This window comes from Mandrillus leucophaeus, unplaced genomic scaffold, assembly GCF_000951045.1.
Source record: "Mandrillus leucophaeus isolate KB7577 unplaced genomic scaffold, Mleu.le_1.0 Scaffold9, whole genome shotgun sequence".
Taxonomy (NCBI): Eukaryota; Metazoa; Chordata; class Mammalia; order Primates; family Cercopithecidae; genus Mandrillus; species Mandrillus leucophaeus.
This window is the reverse complement of record NW_012109807.1, coordinates 4,471,830-4,489,444: the sequence shown is the minus strand read 5'-3', so window position 1 is coordinate 4,489,444 and position 17,615 is coordinate 4,471,830. Positions and strand designations below refer to the sequence as shown.

Genomic DNA, 17,615 nt, shown 5'->3' with positions numbered 1-17,615 from the left:
ATGTATTTAAGATATTTTGCTTTTATTTGCTGATTAGCTCAGTGTCAGTCTTCCTGTACCCGGAACATAAGCCCAAAAAGAGCAGAGATTTGTCTATTTTATTCATGGTTGAGGAAACAATGCCCAGAGTGTAATGCTTTGACATGCTGAGTACTTCGAAGTAAAGGACAGTGGAAGAGCCTCAGAAGCAAAATCTCTTTCTGGCCTTTTTCTACCCTTCTTTCTCCTGCTCCCGTCTCTCCCACAAGGCAGGCCATAGGAACCAGAATTTCTCTTCCCGAAGACGGATCATAGAAATTAGGACCCCTCTCCTTCAAAGACAGCCATAAAGCCTAGAAATATGACTCTAACTCCCTCTACCTTTCTGTAAAGGAGCTGGCCATAAAGAGATTCTTGGACCCACCTTGTCTGAGAGTAGGTCTTGAGACCTCATTCCAGAAGGGGTCCTGCCCTCCACCTGGGAGAATGGAATGACACACAGAAGGAGGAAGAAGAATCTGAACAGAACGGCCTTGCTGGGTTTGCCCACTCAGTCTATTACCATTAGATCATTCACTTTTTGTCCAATCACATTTCTTCATGGTTGTCCATTCTTCACCCAACCTAAGCATGAAAATGGACAGTTTTCCCTGAGTCTTTGAGTCTTTATTTATTTCGGCTTTCACGTCACATAAAGCTTCGATGATACGGTTTGGATCTGTGTCCCCGCCCAAATCTCATGATTACAGGAGTGTTGGCCATGACCCTTATGGGTGGGTGAGGAAAGGTATCACAGCTTTCCACCCCTACAATCCCAAGTGTTTAAAGAGTATCCAGTAAAAGAAAAAATACATGACTACTTAATTTTGGAACACATCACTGTAAATTTTTGATATGTGTTTCTGAAAAATCTGTCTGCTGCCAGCATGTTAGTGGGCTACCAACTTATCATCATGAGTGAACATTTATGTTCCAAGATACATGTGGGTGCAGCTATTATTACTGTGAAGAGTAATGTGATGTGCCTCTCTTTCTGTACTCACCATATTGACAATCAGTAATGTGCCCTAGGGGGATATCTGTCTGTACAGGTTCTCATTATTATTCCTATTTCAAATTACTGTTTCAGAAAATAATATTGCTTCTACGTACACTAACGGATCAAATGTTTGTTTCCTATCGAGTTCAATTGCATGGAAGGTAGTGCTGTAATAATGTCACAATTGATGGGGGTGATTGGTTGTGGAATCTGCAGATGGCCAGGATCTCACTGCTGCCTGAGGACCCTGAGTAGGTCATTTCCACCTGGGAACGGAGCAATTGGGATAATGATTTAGATGTTATTCTGAGTGAGCTGAACTGGATAAGGGAGGTGGTAGAGTGATGTGGTTGACGACTCCAGTTGTTTGACACCTCCCTGCATCCGTACCCATTAGGAGTACCTTATCTTGCTAACTCTGAGTTTGGCAACATGACTTGCTTTGGTCAATGGTACAAGACCACACTTGGTGCAAAAGGAGGTGTGAAAACATGCTTGTGTGTTTCCATGTCTGCTTTCTTGGACTCCTTCCTGCCATGAGAACATGCATGAACTGGCCTGTTGAAGGAATGTGGGAACCACATGGAGGACAGCTGAGGCCATCCTAGACGAGCTAGCTGCTACACACCTGTCAGGAACCTTGGAGAGCTGAGTGAGCCCAGCTGAGAGTTGTTGAGTCCAGGCCAGAACAGCAGAACCAGCTACCCAAGCAAACTATGGACTGGTGAGGAATAATATATAGATGGTGGTTGTTTTAAGCCATGAAGGATTAGTTTGTTATACTGTAATAGTGAACTGATCCATCGTACAAGCAAAAAACGATCTTTGCAACCTGCTCTGTGGATTCTTTATGGCTAATTCTTTATGGCTAAACTAAGAAAAATTTAAGTTTGGGGTAGGGGATGAGGGATTTCCTGTTCACATTCATGTTCACTTTCAAGTAATAGACCACCAATTACTTTCAATCATAGGAATGATCTCTGTTCAGTAATTAAAATGTCAGTGTAATAATCAAAATGTCAAACTTTATTAAGATTGACGTCTTCTCCTCTCTCCTGCTAGCTGCTTTAGGACTTGAGGGCTGAGGTGGGCGAGGCAGATGTGGTTGTATTCTTTTTCATTTTTCTCCTTGCTGGGCCTCATGTCGCAACTCATCAAGGAAGGGAATTGGGAGTTAAAAACAAAGACTTGCCTACGAGGCAGGTGCAGCTCTATTCTCACACCAGAGCTTGTTGGTCCTGGTGGCTTGCTTTCTTCCTCTTTTTCTTTTCCTTCTTTTCTTTCTTCTTTTCTTTTTCTTTCTCTTTGTCTCTCTCCCTCTCTCTCTTTCTTTTTCCAGACAGGGCCACACTGTGGCCCAGGCTGGAGTGCAGCAGTACAATCATAGCTCACTACAGCCTCAACCTCCTGGACTCAAGCTATCCTCCCACCTCAGCCTCCCAAGTAGCTGAGACTACAGGCACTAACCACTATGCCGGGCTAATTTTTTACATATTTTGTCAAGACGAGGGTTTCACCATGTCGCCCAGGCTGGTGAAAAACTCCTGAGCTCAAGCAATCCAGCCGCCTTGGCCTCCCAAGTGCTGGGATTACAGGTGTGAGCCACTACGCCTGGTGGCTTTTCAAGCCCAGCTCGCTTTCTCTTGAAATCCTCCTGTGTGCTTTTTAGTCTTTCTTCCACCAGGAACCTCCAATCCAATCCCCATAAAGTGGGCAATGCCACTTATTCATTTAAGACAGGGTCTCGCTCTGTCATCCAGGCTGAAGTGCAGTGGCATGATCGTAGTTCACTGCAGTCTTGAACTCCTGGGCTCAAGCAATCCTCCTGCCTCAGCCTCCTGAGTAGCTGAGACTACAGCCACATGCCACCGTATCCAGCAATTTTTTTTTTCTTTTGTAGAGATAGGGTTCTCATTATGTTGCCCAGGCTGGTCTTGAACTCCTGTGCTCAAGTGATCCTCTCACCTTGACCTCCGAAAGTGTTGGGATTATACGTGTGAGCCACAGTGCCTGTTCACCTTCTATTTTTTAAGATACACTTTTATATATAACGTATGCAGAAATGCAATCAAGTCAAATCACAAACTTCGTGACACGGTTTCGCAAGGTGAACACACTGCACTGTATGGCCAGCCACCAGCCCAAGAATGGGAGCGCCATGAGGGTTCCTGGCATAGACTTCATGGAGTCGCAGCCTTGACAGCCATTTTTAGACCTGATATAAGCTGTTTGAAATCCAGCTGAACTCTGTCATCCTTGTCCTCAGTGAGACTTCTCCTCTCTGTGTGGTGTTTGCAATACAGCCTGCTTGTTCCTCATCCCACTGATGCCAAATCCAGCTCATGCCACAGCTGCTGGCTGTGGAAAAAATCTAATGGTCAACACTGGAGTCATGTAAATGAGTTCCTTCCTTTATGCATGTTTTTTTTAAATGACCCAGATCCACAAGTCCTGAGGGAAAGCCTGAGGAATAGCTCCCTGGGCTTCAATAAAGGCAGGTCCCTCAGGCTCAACCACAGGCTGGTTGAGCTCCCTGCTGCCTCCAGACTCCTCCTGGCCCTCCTAGTGATTCGGTGTCCCTAACCTCTCTGGGTCTGTGAGCAATAAACTTCTGCTTCCTGCATGTTACTTTCACCAACACACCCAAACTTTACTCTCTCCCCCACCCACCCCATCAGGGCTCTCCTAGGCAGGTCCCAAGATCAAATAAGAAAGAAATCATAATAATACAAATCATGACAGTCCCAGAACTCCCTCCTCCTCTCTGTTACTACCATCCTCACCCCCTATCCTAACGTCTAACGCTACAGAGAAACAATGAAAATTGTTTTCTTTGGTAAACTTGGGCATTCAAGGACAGAATGCTCAGAATGACTTCTGCTAGCTCTTAGCTAATCAGTTTACCCCAAAATATGCAAACAAAATTCACCGTTCCCAGACTTACAGATCCTGCTGTTGCCTCTGTTCTGTGACTCAGTCCACCAATTGTCTACTTACTTACCAGCAAACACATGACATGCAAAGTCACTGAGCAGTGAGCGAAAGAATAAATGTCTCTGACTCATTCTTCAACAACTCCTCCCAGACAGCTTGAGATAATATATTAAATGTAGTTGAAAAGGGCTCTTAAATATGATTTTTTTAACCATAAAGATGAGTAATTCTTAATGAACCTACAGACGTATAGTTCCTGTGTTTAAAATTTCCAAGCATTTAGGGAAATGTAATTCATTTCATAAGTAAATGTAATTCATTCCATATGTAAATATACATGAAATTTAGTTCATTTCATATGTAATGAGATCAATAAAATACTATTTTTTCCATGTATACTGGAAATCATGTTAAGCATGAATTTTAAAATTCCTTTTAAATATTATAATCAGTTACATAAAAATGGATTTTGTGTAACAATGATCTATTCCTACTTTCAGCAGTTTTTAGGATTTTGCTACAAAAAGAGAACTAAAGAGTGATTCAAAGCAGGACATTAGCCTCTGCTACAGACATTGTTGCATTCAAAATTCTCTCACTTTAAGAAAATTGGGATAGTGAACCAAAGGTGTTTAATGGACCAGTGAGTGAGTTTAACAGTGATATCACATTGATTTTTTTTTTCTGTTCCTCACTGCCTGAGGGGATCTATCTACAAATTGTATTTCGATCAAGGCACCACCAAGGGGAGGAAAATATTACCACTGGCATTTTACTGCTTGTACCAGTTGGTATTCTTCGAACTTTTTCTTTCTCTGGAGCCTTAACCATTTCTTTACTCCCAAGAAGCATTCTCAAATTTCTTTTCTGCTGTGTCTCAAAATAGAAATACCCGGAAAGCCCCAAAAGAAAAGCAACACAGGCAAAAATTATTCTCCAAATCAGTTTATATATTGTATCAAAACCACCTCCTTAGAAATACATAAACATAAACTAGACAATGCTACATCTATTATATACATAACATCGTCTTCCGTCAATAGAAAAACTCTAGTATTTAATATTTTTAAGAATGCAAGTCTATCAGTTTTCTTATTCTCTATACAAATAAATAATCTCACACATTAGCATCGCTTTCTCTGAAATAAATGTCTTCAGAGCTTTGGGGTACATCTGATATCTGAATCACAAATTGTTGTCCATCTTTTAGGGTTATGAGGGCTTCTTGTCCCATAGGAAGGCTGAGTTTAACTGCGCTTTCGGTGGTTTCATCTTCCAACAGCACTTGGATGAGCTGCAAGAGGGAAATGTTTAAAGGGAAAAGGTAAAAAGAGACAGTTACACTATTCCTTGTTGCAGGAACTACCATTGGAATTCTTCTACCAAGCCTGTGGTCCCACCCTGGGATGTAAAGGAGAAGTTCATGCATTTATTCTTTTTTTTTTTTTGAGATGGAGTTTCACTCTCATTGCCCAGGCTGGAGTGTAATGGCGCCATCTCAGCTCACTGCAAACTCCGCCTCTCCGGTTCAAGCGATTCTCCTGCCTCAGCCTCCCAAGTAGCTGGGATTACAGGCATGTGCCACCATGTCCAGCTAATTTTGTATTTTTCGTAGAGACAGGGTTTCACCATGTTGGCCAGGCCGGTTTTGAACTCCTGACCTCAGGTGATCCACCTGCCTCAGCCTCCCGAAGTGCTGGGATTACAGGTGTGAGCCACCGCGCTCAGCCCATGCATTTATTCTTACTAAGAGAACGCCTGATTTCTCAGGAAAACACTCAGGGTCCAGTGAGGACTCAGTGGGAGGCTTTGCAAGGCAGGGATGGTGCAGGGGCGGGGAGCTGATGGGCTCTCTTTAGGGAAACGAAGAGGGCTCTGCAGTTTGTGAGAAATGTCCTCATGAGAGCAAACCAACACTCTTCTTTAACAGACACCGGAGAAAGCAGCTGAGTCGTGAAAGTCGGGAGGGAGCCTGTGAAAGGCACCCACGGTCTCCATGTGGCTGTAGCACCCACCAATTTGGGGGTCTCCAGACGGCTACTAATCCCCGCATTCTCAACAAGTCTCTGGAGCTGACATACTCGGCTCAAATCCCCACACTGGCTCTCCTTCCCCCATCCGTCAAATAAACCATTAATTTGTGGAGGGCGGGAACCTATGAAAACAGCAATCTGGTATTGGTGACTCAATTGCAAGTAACAGATTCGAGAGGTGTGGAGGTTCCAAGTTAGCAGAAGCTCTCTTCAGCCACTTCACCTGACGAGCAAGTCTTCCTCTCGGAGAATGGCGAATGTACCATCCGTCCCTTAGCTCCAGGAAACTTGGCCATGACTACTTTAAAACCAACAGAAATGTATTCGCTTGGTCTGATTTCATCAATAAACCTCCTATAAGCTAGTGTATTTTGACAGAGATGTGTGCACCGTAACTTCAAATGCAAGGTTCATGAACATTGTCTCATTCTTTCTCTAAATTCGACAAAAACCATCACCACCCCATGAAAAGATGTTTTTCTTCTTTTTCAAAAAATTGTTTTCACCTTTATCTTAGAGGTGAAGAGACACTTAAAAAAATTTGTTTTGCCCTGCTGTAATCCTGGAGTACATGACCTAAATTCGTTATTTGATATCATTCTAGTTTTTCACTTTGTTCTTAAACATGCCTTGGCATCTATTTTGAACGCCGCTAGAATGTAGAAGAGGGACAGATGGATATGGCAATCCGGAATGCTGACTTCAGTTGTTACTGTAGGTGCAGGCCGGAGCTAAACTGTTCAGGGAATGAGGCTGCCACAGCTGTGCAGTTGAATGGGGTGTTAACTCGCGGCAGATGAATGCAGATGGGACACGCAGGGTGTGCTTTTCTGTTCATGGTGAGTGCAAGTACTGAATAATGGATGCAATGAAAATCAGATGAGCGTAACTTTTTGGTGTGCTTAAGTCATTATAGCTAATTCAGCAGGCAGGAACGAACAGAAGCAGGTTTAATTAATCTCTAATGTGTATTACCTTGGATTACCTGACATTCATCTGCTTGTATTGCTTTATTATGTAGTTCAATTAAGTATTTAATATCTTCTCTATTGTTTCCACCCATTAAATACAGGTCAAACCTCATTGCAAGAAACTTCAGAGAAGCTAAGGGATTGGGCCAAGAGTGTCAAGAGAAAGTGCTCAGCTTCCCCCGTGGTGGGGAAATAATGACGACGACCAGTGGTTACTGGGTACTTACTATATTCTAGGAAATGGTCTAAGCATTTTACAACAATTAACTCATTTAAACCTCCTAACGGGTCCTATGGAATTAGACATGAGTATTCCCATAAGTTAAGCAATGTGTTCAAGGTTCTAGCTAATAAGGGGAAGAAGTAGAATTTGAACCCAGAAATGTATTAACCAGGATTGCCCTTATCAGACTTGAAGGTATTTTTAATAATTAGTCTCAAGTAACCAATTTTGGAATTAAAGCAGACGGCAGAAAACGCTCTCAGGGAGAGAATGCTGAGGAGGACAGTCTTCGAAGGATCTGTGGAGGTGTAAATTCCCGTTCTCCCAATGATTACTGAGGTGACCTTGGGAAAATTACCCAACCCTTTAAGATCCTCAGTTATGCCAGTTGTAAAGTGGGGTTGATGGTAACACCTATTTCATTGAGATGAAAATATGCATTTAAATGCTCAGCTCCAGGAGACTCAGCGTCTCTTCTTCATGCCTTCTACCTGTGGCTGAAGAGGTAAAAGCTTACTCCTGGTTACCTTGCTGACTAAGAAGCATGTGTTTGTAATTTGACTAACATTCTCCACTTGGCTGAACTTTAGTCCGGCTCTTGAACCTTCTCCTTCGCCCACTTCCTTGTAAAATCCAGTTTTAGCAAGAACCCTGCTGAGTCACTTCAGCAAGAATGCCCCATCTCCACATCTGATCAGTTTCCTCATCCTCTGCCGGCCTCCAAGTGATGTCCGGTCACCCCAGCCGGCGGGACTTCTACAAGAATCCTGTTAGGTGGATTTAGCCAGAATCCCCCTTACCTCTGACACTTCTTCTTAGTAAGTTCCCATCCACTGACCCCCACCCGGCTCCTGGGCTACAAATTCCGCACCCGCCACCCTGTCCCGCTATACTCAGAGTTAAACCCAATCTCCCTCCTCGACTGCAAAAGCCCCGTGGAGATGGTCCTGAATAAAGCCTTCCTTACAGATGAAGCCTTCCTTATGGTGCTTTAACAAGTGTCACTGAAAGATGTTTTTGTTTTTCCTTTAACAAATTGTCATGCTACACTCCGACCTCTTGCCCCAGCCGGTGAGCGCAAAGAAATTGCTTTACTTGGAGATGAACACTGCAGCCCAGCATGAATGCTGGCCCGGCTAGGGCTCTAGGGAATGCTGCAGAGTACACTCAGGTACTTCCCACTGGAGGCCCCTGGAGGGCTCTGCCGCCAGGTACAGCAGCAGGGAGAGCCATTCTCCTAGGCATAGCCTGGCCAAGCCATCGCCTCTTTGGATCTAACTGGGCCTTGTTTCTGCCAACTGCCTGGAAACACCTGCTTCCTGAAAGCGCCTTAGCTGCCACCAGCTAAGGAGGCCCAGCTCTCATCAGCACCCCCAAGTTGGGGTCAGTGTTGCACTACGGCATGCTTCATTGACCATGTCTGCTTTGTTCACATGGACACTCATGGAGGAGGTGAGTTTCTCATTTACAGACAACATCTGAATCCACCTCCCAGAGAGCACTGAATGCACCTGGATGTGTGACTATCTCAAAGTGAGAAACAAAGACCAAATGCAGATAGGGAACGGGGAAACCTGGGAGACGCATTTCCCTGGCTCCTGGTTTTTTTGTTGTGGTGGTGTTTTTTTTTTTTTTTTTTTTTGATCTAGGGAGGTGTCTTGTCCAAGCGTTGCTCAGTAACAGTGTGTGCAAGATCTCTGCAACTGGAGAACTCGGAATGAGAGTTTGCTCAAGAAGGGAAGGGCCCTGGAAGGCTCCTAGTATTCTGCGGACTCTAACACGTGAAGAGTTTTAGGCTGTGACTCATTGCCATGGCCGAGACCACTATTAACCTGCTTCAGGTTGAATGATTGCACCTGCTTCAGTTTCCTATTAAGCACAACTCATCTGTGCAGAGGGGAACTTGTGGGCACAAAAAGAAGAAGATGGATAGCGGCTAAACATCAAACATGTGCACAGAAATTAGTCCTAAGACAATTGCTGTCAGTGGTTTTTTAACCAGCTCACTCCCCGCTCCTCAATGCAGGCATTTCAGTTGTTCCTCCGTCAGCCCAGCTCTGCTTCATGGCACTGAGGTCCATGTCTGACCTCTCCAGCCTGCGTCCTGCACTCCTCAGGGCATAAAACAACCTCCTGTCGAGGGTTGTAGGTGAAGAATGGACTTGAGATCAGGCAGGCTGGGGCTCCAATCTTATTTCCTTGCATTTCCTTACCGTGTGACTTTGTGCAAGTCACTCAGCTTCTGTGAGGCTCAGTTTCCTCATCCATCAAATGACAATGACAAGAACAAATACTCTACAGGATGGCATGGCTTGAAGATAACATACACAGGGGCTAGATAGTAGGTGTTGGGTAAATAGCAACTCTAATCTTTATGTCTTTCAGCAGGTATCCCAATGTAATCTTTTCAAAATCCTCTCTGTTCAGACCACCCGACATTTCCTTTCTTTGAACACTAGGGGCATTTTCAGTGCATGCCCCTCAGAGGTGATACACCACCGCTAGGTGTGCTATTGCTGAGTTAGTCTAACCAGGCCAAGTACGCTCTGGGAAGGCAAGACAGACCCAGGCCATCCAGAGGGTCCACACTTCTAATCATGCCAGGCACCTATTAATGTTCCACAAACCCGAGCCGACCAGTAACCAACAGACAGTGAATTAAACTCTCCCCGGGCAAAATCACCTAGGGTAAAGATGACTGTAGAATCCTTTATCATTGTTTGGACAAAGTGATCTTGAGGGTTTTCCTAACCACCTGTGGCTCTTATTCCCCTTGAAACAGCTGTGTGGAAGGGGGTCCTGGGGTCCTGGTGTCCCTACCTTATTGCCCGTGGCAGTGTCCACCAGGAAGCCCAGGATCCTGAGGACCATGTTGCTTATACCCACAGGATATCGGCCCTGGCCCATGTGTGTCGGTGTCACCCCCAGTGACTCCACGCTGGGGCCAGCACACGTCTGGGGCCATGAGGAATTCAGAGGGTGGAAAAGTGCCTGGTCTGGCTGGCCAAGAGTCGGGTCATCTGGTAGCATCTCCTTGACGTTCCCCATGTCCTCTTCCTCCTCTTCCTCCTCTAGGCATGACTGAAGTGTATGAATCACATATTCCAAAAGCAGTAAGTGAAACAGATGCCAGGAGCCTACATTTAGATAATAACCAAAAATGAATACATTTGATAGACAGACAATATCACTGTGAAACTAAGAACTTTTCTGTGGCTAACACCTGTGTACGTGAGCCTCGTTCCAATAGCTGACCCTGAAGGGGCCTGGGTGGGCCTCTTACGTAGCATCCATCAGTAGAAAACCCCTGGCAGGGCAGCTATTGGACAGAAAGGACTGAAAGCTAAATAGCCTAAGCCATGAAAAGGAACTTAAAATCCATCCAGTGTGAGATGGGAGGAAAGCAAACCCTACAGGGCACTGGGTGCTGCTCCCAGAGCTGGAGAGGGTGCCCCTCAGCCTCACCGTGCCCCATGTATGATCCACAGGAACGTCCAGAAGGGGCGGCAGGAAATGGGGGCAGCAAGCAGAAGGCAGGCTGCTGCTGTTTTGTGGTGCTTGAAACGTAGTGCCCTGCCCCTCTCGCAGACCCTGTGGTTGCAGTTCTTTGTGTGGGAAGTGAGTAAGGAGGCCGGCTGGCGTTCCACCTGTGAGGCATCTTCTCAGGTGGGCCTGCAAGTGCTGTCGTCAGAGAGACAGGAGGGTATGTGACTTAGCTGAATGCTCCAAATCCCAAGGCCTTTGCACTCCCAGAAAGGAAAACAATCATTAATGTTTGCTTGAGAAACGGGGGGAAATCTGGCCTATTGCAATTGTTAAAAGGTAAGTTTTAAATAAAGGTAAAACCATGACTCTTACAAATATAAAATGGACACATCAGGCCGGGCACAGTGGCTCACACCTGGAATCTCAGCACTTTTGGAGGCCGAGGTGGACAGATCACGAGGTCAGGAGATCGAGACCATCCTGGCTAACACGGCGAAACCTCCTCTCCACTAAAAAGTACAAAAAAATTAGCCGGGCATGGTGGCACGTGCCTATAGTCCCAGCAACTTGGGAGGCTGAGGCAGGAGAATAGCTTGAACCCAGGAGGCGGAGATTGTAATGAGCTGAGATCGCGCCATTGCATTCCAGCCTGGGTGACAGAGTGAGACCCCATCTCAAGAAGAAGAAAAAAAGGACATATCAGAGGTTTTATTTAACTCATTAATTAAATGATATATTACATCTTATTGCTACATCAGTTAAGATGTTGCCACTAGTTCAAAAGAGAATTCAAAGTACTAACTATATACTACAGACAGAAAAGAATGCTGACAGTGACAAATAGATGCAAAAGGGATCTGTCCTCAGGGCAGTGTCAATGGCAACCACCTGATACAACCAACTTGTATTTCTGTGGATGAGGGTCATCTGCATTATCAGTTTGCTGCAACTTTACAGAGCTATAAAAATAACTCAAAGACAATGGAAGGTAGAGATAATCCAGAAGGCTGTGCCAACCTTTTGTCCATTTCAAAGCCTTTTGTCCATTTCAAGTAATCTTTTCATCCATTTCAAAAGCCCTTCACAAGTTTTTCCCTGAGTAGTGTTCTATTCCTCCACGGATCTGGGCGAGGGGTAACTGCCCCCGTGGAAGGCATGACCTTACCTGAAGTGAGCTGGACATCGTCTGGCCTATTTAACCTTGGAAAATCATAGTCCGAGTCTGGAAACCATTGTTCAAACTACTGGTGTGAATACATTGATTTCATATGGAGGTACAGAGAAGGTAGACTGGGAAAAGTAACAACTACAGACTACATTTCTTTTCTTTTTTTGAGACAGAGTCTGGCTCTGTTGCCCAGGCTGGAGTGCAGTAGCACAATCTCAGCTCACTGCAACCTCTGCCGCCCCGGCTCAATCAATTCTCCCACCCCAGTCTCCCAAGTAGCTGGGACTATTGGGCCACCACGTCTGGCTAATTTTTGTATTTTTTTTTTCTGTAGTGACAGCGTTTCACCATATTGCCCAGGCTGGACTTAAACTCCCAGGCTCAAGAGATCTGCGTGCCTCAGTCTCCCAAAGTGCTGGGATTACAGGTGTGAGCTACCACACCCGGCTCGGGGCTAGCTTTCTTTCCGTGATGCACGTGAGCTCTGCTCTCTCTCTGCTCTGGAAGAGCATGAGCATATAGCAGAGTCAGTTTGGACTTCATTGAAGGGCAGAGTCCCACTATAAGTGAGTGTCACCTATATGGCAGCTGACAGCAGCAGCCCTCAGGAGCTCCAAGGTGTCTGCAAAGCTGGTCTAGAATAGGGCTTGCTTTCTCTTTCTTCTTGCTGCGAGAGCATCTGGCAGCTCTCTGTGAAGGGATCACTTGCCATAACTGCTGTGCAAACTCACAGGAGTGGAGACTGTATCTTTCCACTGTATGCCCAGTGCCCAGGAAGGTGCTTGGGAGGCAAGAAATACCTTTTGAAGGAATGATCCATTCCATGAAGCTGGTGAGCTGAGTGGTGAACTTCCCTTCCTACAACCTTTTTTTTTTTTTTTTCCTTTTTTCTTTTTTTTTTTTTGAGGTGGAGTTTTGCTGTTGTCGCCCAGGCTGGAGTGCAATGGTGTGATCTCAGCTCACCACAACTTCTGCCTCCCGGGTTCAAGTGATTCTCCTGCCTCAAGCTCCCGAGTTGCTGGGATTACAGGCATCTGCCACCACACCCGACTAATTTTTGTATTTTTAGTAGAGACAGGGTTTTACCATGTTGGTCAGCCTGGTCTCGAACTCCTGACCTCAGGTGATCCACCTGCCTCAACCTCCCAAATTGCTGGGATTACAGGTGTGAGCCACAGCACCCAGCCCCTACAACCCTTTTTATAAGGCAACTGCATCAAAGATGCGACCTTCCCCAACAGAGGAAGACCAGTAATTTGACCAGGAAGTTTGCAAAATGCACATTACTTCACTCTTTCTACCATCTGCATACAATGGCAACTTAATCATTATTCCTGAGAGTTAAGTATGAGGGCTTCAAAGAACCCATTTTGTCCTTCATCTCAGTTGTCTCTCAGTGCTTTCCTCAAAATGTCACACAGCTCATAATTCAAGAACCAGGAGAAGCTTCCTGTGTGTCTACCGATGATGAAACAGGAAGGAAAAACATGGTCCATCTGTTTGACAGGCTCACACTGACACTAAAAAGAAAAATTACTATCGTGTTGTATGGTTTGCTGTGTCTATGTTATATTTTACATAAAAAGGTTAAAAGAAGATGGCTGGATTCTACATAGCAATATGCAAAATCCTTACGCCATAACGACATTTTTAAAAGGTAGAACACAAAATATCTTCTTATTCTCTGACTTACCAAAACTGTCTCTGCGGCAGAGGGTCATGGCTTTGCTCACAGCAGTGAGAAGAAGGTTCCATCTCAGCTGGAAGCCGGCGGCCAATTTGATAAACTCTTCTTTGCTTCTGCTGGGCTATTAAGTTTTTGGGAGAAAAAAGGCTGCAGTTTGTGATAAAATCAAGCAGCACAGTATGTTTTCAAAGGCACACATTTGTCATGCACATGCAGTTTTAAAGAGCCAAAGAAGAGGAAGATGAAATAACAAGAGTGGGAAGTGAGGCAGCAGGGCCCATGTCTGGTCTTTCTCTGTCTTCCATGGACATGGTTCCAGGGCACAGCCCTTTGAAGCTGGTGGAGAGGAGGGAGGTAGGAAATTGGCTTACTTTTTCTCTTAAAATCACCATGCAAATTTTTTTTTTTTTTTTTTTTTTAAGACATGGTCTTTCTGTTCCCCAGGCTGGAGTGCAGTGGCACAATCTTGGCCCACTGCAGCCTCGAACTCCTGGGTTTAAGCGATCCTCCCCTCTCAGCCTCCTGAGTAGCTGTGACTACAGGCATGCACCACTGCACATGACTAATTTAATTTTGGCGGGGAGGGTGAGTAGAGATAAGGGTCTCACTGTGTTGCTCAAGCTGGTCTTAACTTCTGGGCTCAAGTGATCTTCCTGCCTCAGCCTCCCAAAGGCACCGGGATTAGAAGCATAAGCCATCATGCCCAGTACCACACAGTTTTTAAAAAGAGGTCACTTGTGATATGTGACACAGAAACAAACACCGTAGGGACAGCCTCACTGAAGTCCACTTGGGAATGGCCATCAAGAGGGGCAGGAGCTGTTTTATCTTTGCACTTCTGCATGTCAAATCTGGCTGTGGAAAAGAGGCACAGAATCCCATAATAATGAAAAGCAGTGGTGCTCATTTGGAAAAGCTGGTCATCACGCTTGTGGTGTAAGCAAGCTCCAAAGTGGAAAGTCTCAGCCCCTGCACCCAGTGGAACCAAGGTCGTCTGACAGCCTCACTGGCACTAAACTGTGTACCAGTAAGATGCCGCTGCATGCCAACTAAGACATTCCCTCTACCCACACGGAGAGTGGCCTTGGACCACACTTGAAGCCATCTGTAAGCCCTGAGTCATGGACTTCAAATGCATCTGTTGATAGGCATGCTCCAAGCCTCTTTTCATCCTCAGTCACATGCCTGTGGACCCACCACAGCTCCACCACATGTCTTTGAGGAAGAAATGGAGAGCCTGGCTAGAAACAAAGAATGCCCTTTCTTGTCATCGCTTCTTTTCCCTCTGCCCCAGCGAAACCCTTGGCACACCAGAAGGTGGCCCTGAGTTTCGGGGAATGTGAGGTCCTTTCGGTAGCAGCCTCCTCCTCAGTGCTCCTCACCATCTGAGACGGACTCTTGGGAGGAGCCCCTCCCATCGGTGTTCAGCAGAGGGTTTTATGTTGAAGGGACAATGAGAGTACAAAAGCACAGGGATCCTGCTGGGTGCTGTGGCTCACGCCGGTAATCCCAGCACTTTGAGAAGTAGAGGCAGGTGAATCATTTGAGGTCAGGCATTCGAGACCAGCCTGGCCAACATGGCAAAACCCCATCTCTACTAAAAATACAAAAATTAGCTGAGCGGGGTGGCACACACCTGTAATCCCAGCTACTCTGGAGGCTGAGGCAGGAGAATCGCTTGGACCTGGAAGGCGGAGGTTGCAGTGAGCCGAGATTGCGCTGCTGCACTCCAGCCTGGGTGACAGAGCGAGACTCCGTCTCAATTAAAAAAACAAAAACAAAAACCCACAGGGATACTTCCTAAAAGCATCGAGGGATGCAGCTCTGAGTGACCAGGGCGCTCTCTGCACAGATGTTTGAAAGTCAGCCATAAACACCATTGAGCGTTCTTCCCGTCACCTCCACAGTATGGCACTTTCTGTCCCCCAACATGGAAGCTCCTCCAGGGCCCGAACTGCCCTCTGCTCGCTGACTGCCAGATGCTAACTGAAGCCATGGGGCATCTCTGACAAGCCCAAGGGTGTGCATCTTAACAGTCTGAGCATTTGATTGACAATAATCTGGTTTATAAAAATCAGCTAAACTCTTTTACAAAAACAAGACCTTCAAAGGCACGCAGTAACAAAAACACCATTTTTCTAATGTGCCTCTTTTGTGAAGGCGGAAGGCACAATGATGGAGACCTGGGAAACACACAGGTCTCTGTGGTTTACGATGTAGGATGGCAGGGTTGGTGGTGGTGATCTCAGTGGGTCCATCTGATTAAAGCTGGAGGCTGAGTTCTAGTTTCCACTTAAGGAACAGACAATGGACAACTCCTGTCTAGGACAATGTATAATATAAGCCTTCAGCTAGCAAATGAATAAATGTCTCAGTAGCCATCCAGCTCTGGACATGGGCACTGATGTTACAAATAAGCTTTGCCTAAGGTCAACAGGAGGAATAAAAACCATACAGAATCTGGGATAATTATTTTCAAGAAGCAAATGAGCCCAGACACCTGCCAGGGGTTGGAACTGGCTTTCTAGTTCCTTCCTGAGGATTTTTCTGGTTCATATCTAGGTTTAAGACCCCAAAGTCCCCAGCAGTCTTCTTGGTCTCAGTTATTATTTCTCCTCTTTTTTCTGAACTGAGAGTTCAGGGACACAGACAAGGTCAGGCAGGTGGCACAAGGGAGTGGCCACATGGCCAGAAGCTTAAAGAGAAAGCCCAGAGCCACGCTCCCAGCCCCAGGCCCTCGGAGTCTTTGTTCTCTCCACCAGTGTGGACCGCTCCTTCCTTCCTAGGTAAGCTCGCTTCTGCTCTTGAATGCCCAGTCCCCCTCTCTCAGCTTATTTTAATCCTACACATGCTTTGTATCCCAGTTTTAAGTCCCACCTTCTCTTCAAGGCCTTTCCCAACCCTTCAGCCTTGGCAAGTACAAAGACTCGATAGGTGGGGCCTGGGCTGCCTCGTTTCCCTCTAGGGTTTTTTGTTTGTTTGTTTGTTTTGCGACGGAGTCTTGCTCTGCCACCCAGGCTTGAGTGCAGTGGTGCAATCTTGCCTCACTGCAACCCCTGGCTCCCAGGTTCAAGTGATTCTCATGCCTCAGCCTCCCAAGTAGCTGGGACTACAGGTGCGTGCCACCACGCTCAGCTAATTTTTTGTATTTTTTTTTTTTTTTAGTAGAGATGGGGTTTCACCAGGTTAGCCAGGATGGTCTTGAATCTCCTGACCTCATGATCTGCCTGCCTTGGCCTCCCAAAGTGCTGGGATTACAGGTGTGAGCCACTGCGCCTGACCAGACGCTCGGAGTCTTTTGTTGCCCAGGCTGGAGTCCAGTGGCCCTCAGCTCACTGCAACCTCCGCCTCTGGGCTTCAATTAATTCTCCTCCTCAGCCTCCCGAGTAGCTGGGATTACAGGTGTGCACCACCATGCCCAGCTAATTTTTGTATTTTTAGTAGAGACAGGGTTTCACCATGTTGGCCAGGCTAGTCTTGAACTCCTGACCTCATGTGATCATCCCACCTTGGCCTCCCGAAGTGCTGGGATTACAGGCGTGAGCCACCACCCGGCCTCCCTCTAGGTTTTAACCCACAGCCCCTAGCTCTCCCCACCTGCCCCGGGCCCATGGAGTGAGGGGCCGTGTCCTCTCTCAAGGCATTCTCAGCTCTCCACAGGTGACTGACCCCACGGAGGATGATGAAAATCAAGCCCAGGATCCCACTGAAGCAACTCCCAAGAGCTGCTGGCCGGAAGGACCAAACCCGCCCATACTGACAACCAAACCATCTTTGGGCTTTTGAAATCAAGCCGGACACTTTACTGGAACGTGTCTGCAAAACATGCAGACAAGCGCTATTCTCCCCCTAAAACAGACAAAACCCCTCCTCTTGTTCCACAATCCCATTGGCGCAATACACACCTGTACACACAGTCACCCACACCCACTTACACACATGCTCACACAGTCACACACATGCTCACCTGTACACACACACATCCATGCATGCTCAAACACCCACACACATACTGCACACGCTCATGCACACCCACTCACCGGTACACCACGTTCACCACACCCACATACACACATGCTCACACACTGATACACA

At 46.3% G+C, this 17,615-nt stretch overlaps 1 protein-coding gene across 1 annotated transcript in view; it reads right to left on the bottom strand.

The window, feature by feature from the left end:
- Positions 1 to 4,883: 4,883 nt before the first annotated feature.
- Positions 4,884 to 17,615, bottom strand: part of RFX8 (RFX family member 8, lacking RFX DNA binding domain) — an 82,832-nt gene continuing 70,100 nt past the window's right edge. Inside the window, exons 10-12 of the mRNA XM_011969590.1 lie at positions 13,527 to 13,641; positions 10,000 to 10,316; positions 4,884 to 5,246 (exon numbers count right to left, since the gene is read on the bottom strand). Of these exons, the coding sequence (XP_011824980.1) occupies positions 5,070 to 5,246; positions 10,000 to 10,316; positions 13,527 to 13,641 (609 nt within the window). The 3' untranslated portion in view covers positions 4,884 to 5,069. The remainder of the gene's footprint in view (positions 5,247 to 9,999; positions 10,317 to 13,526; positions 13,642 to 17,615) is intronic.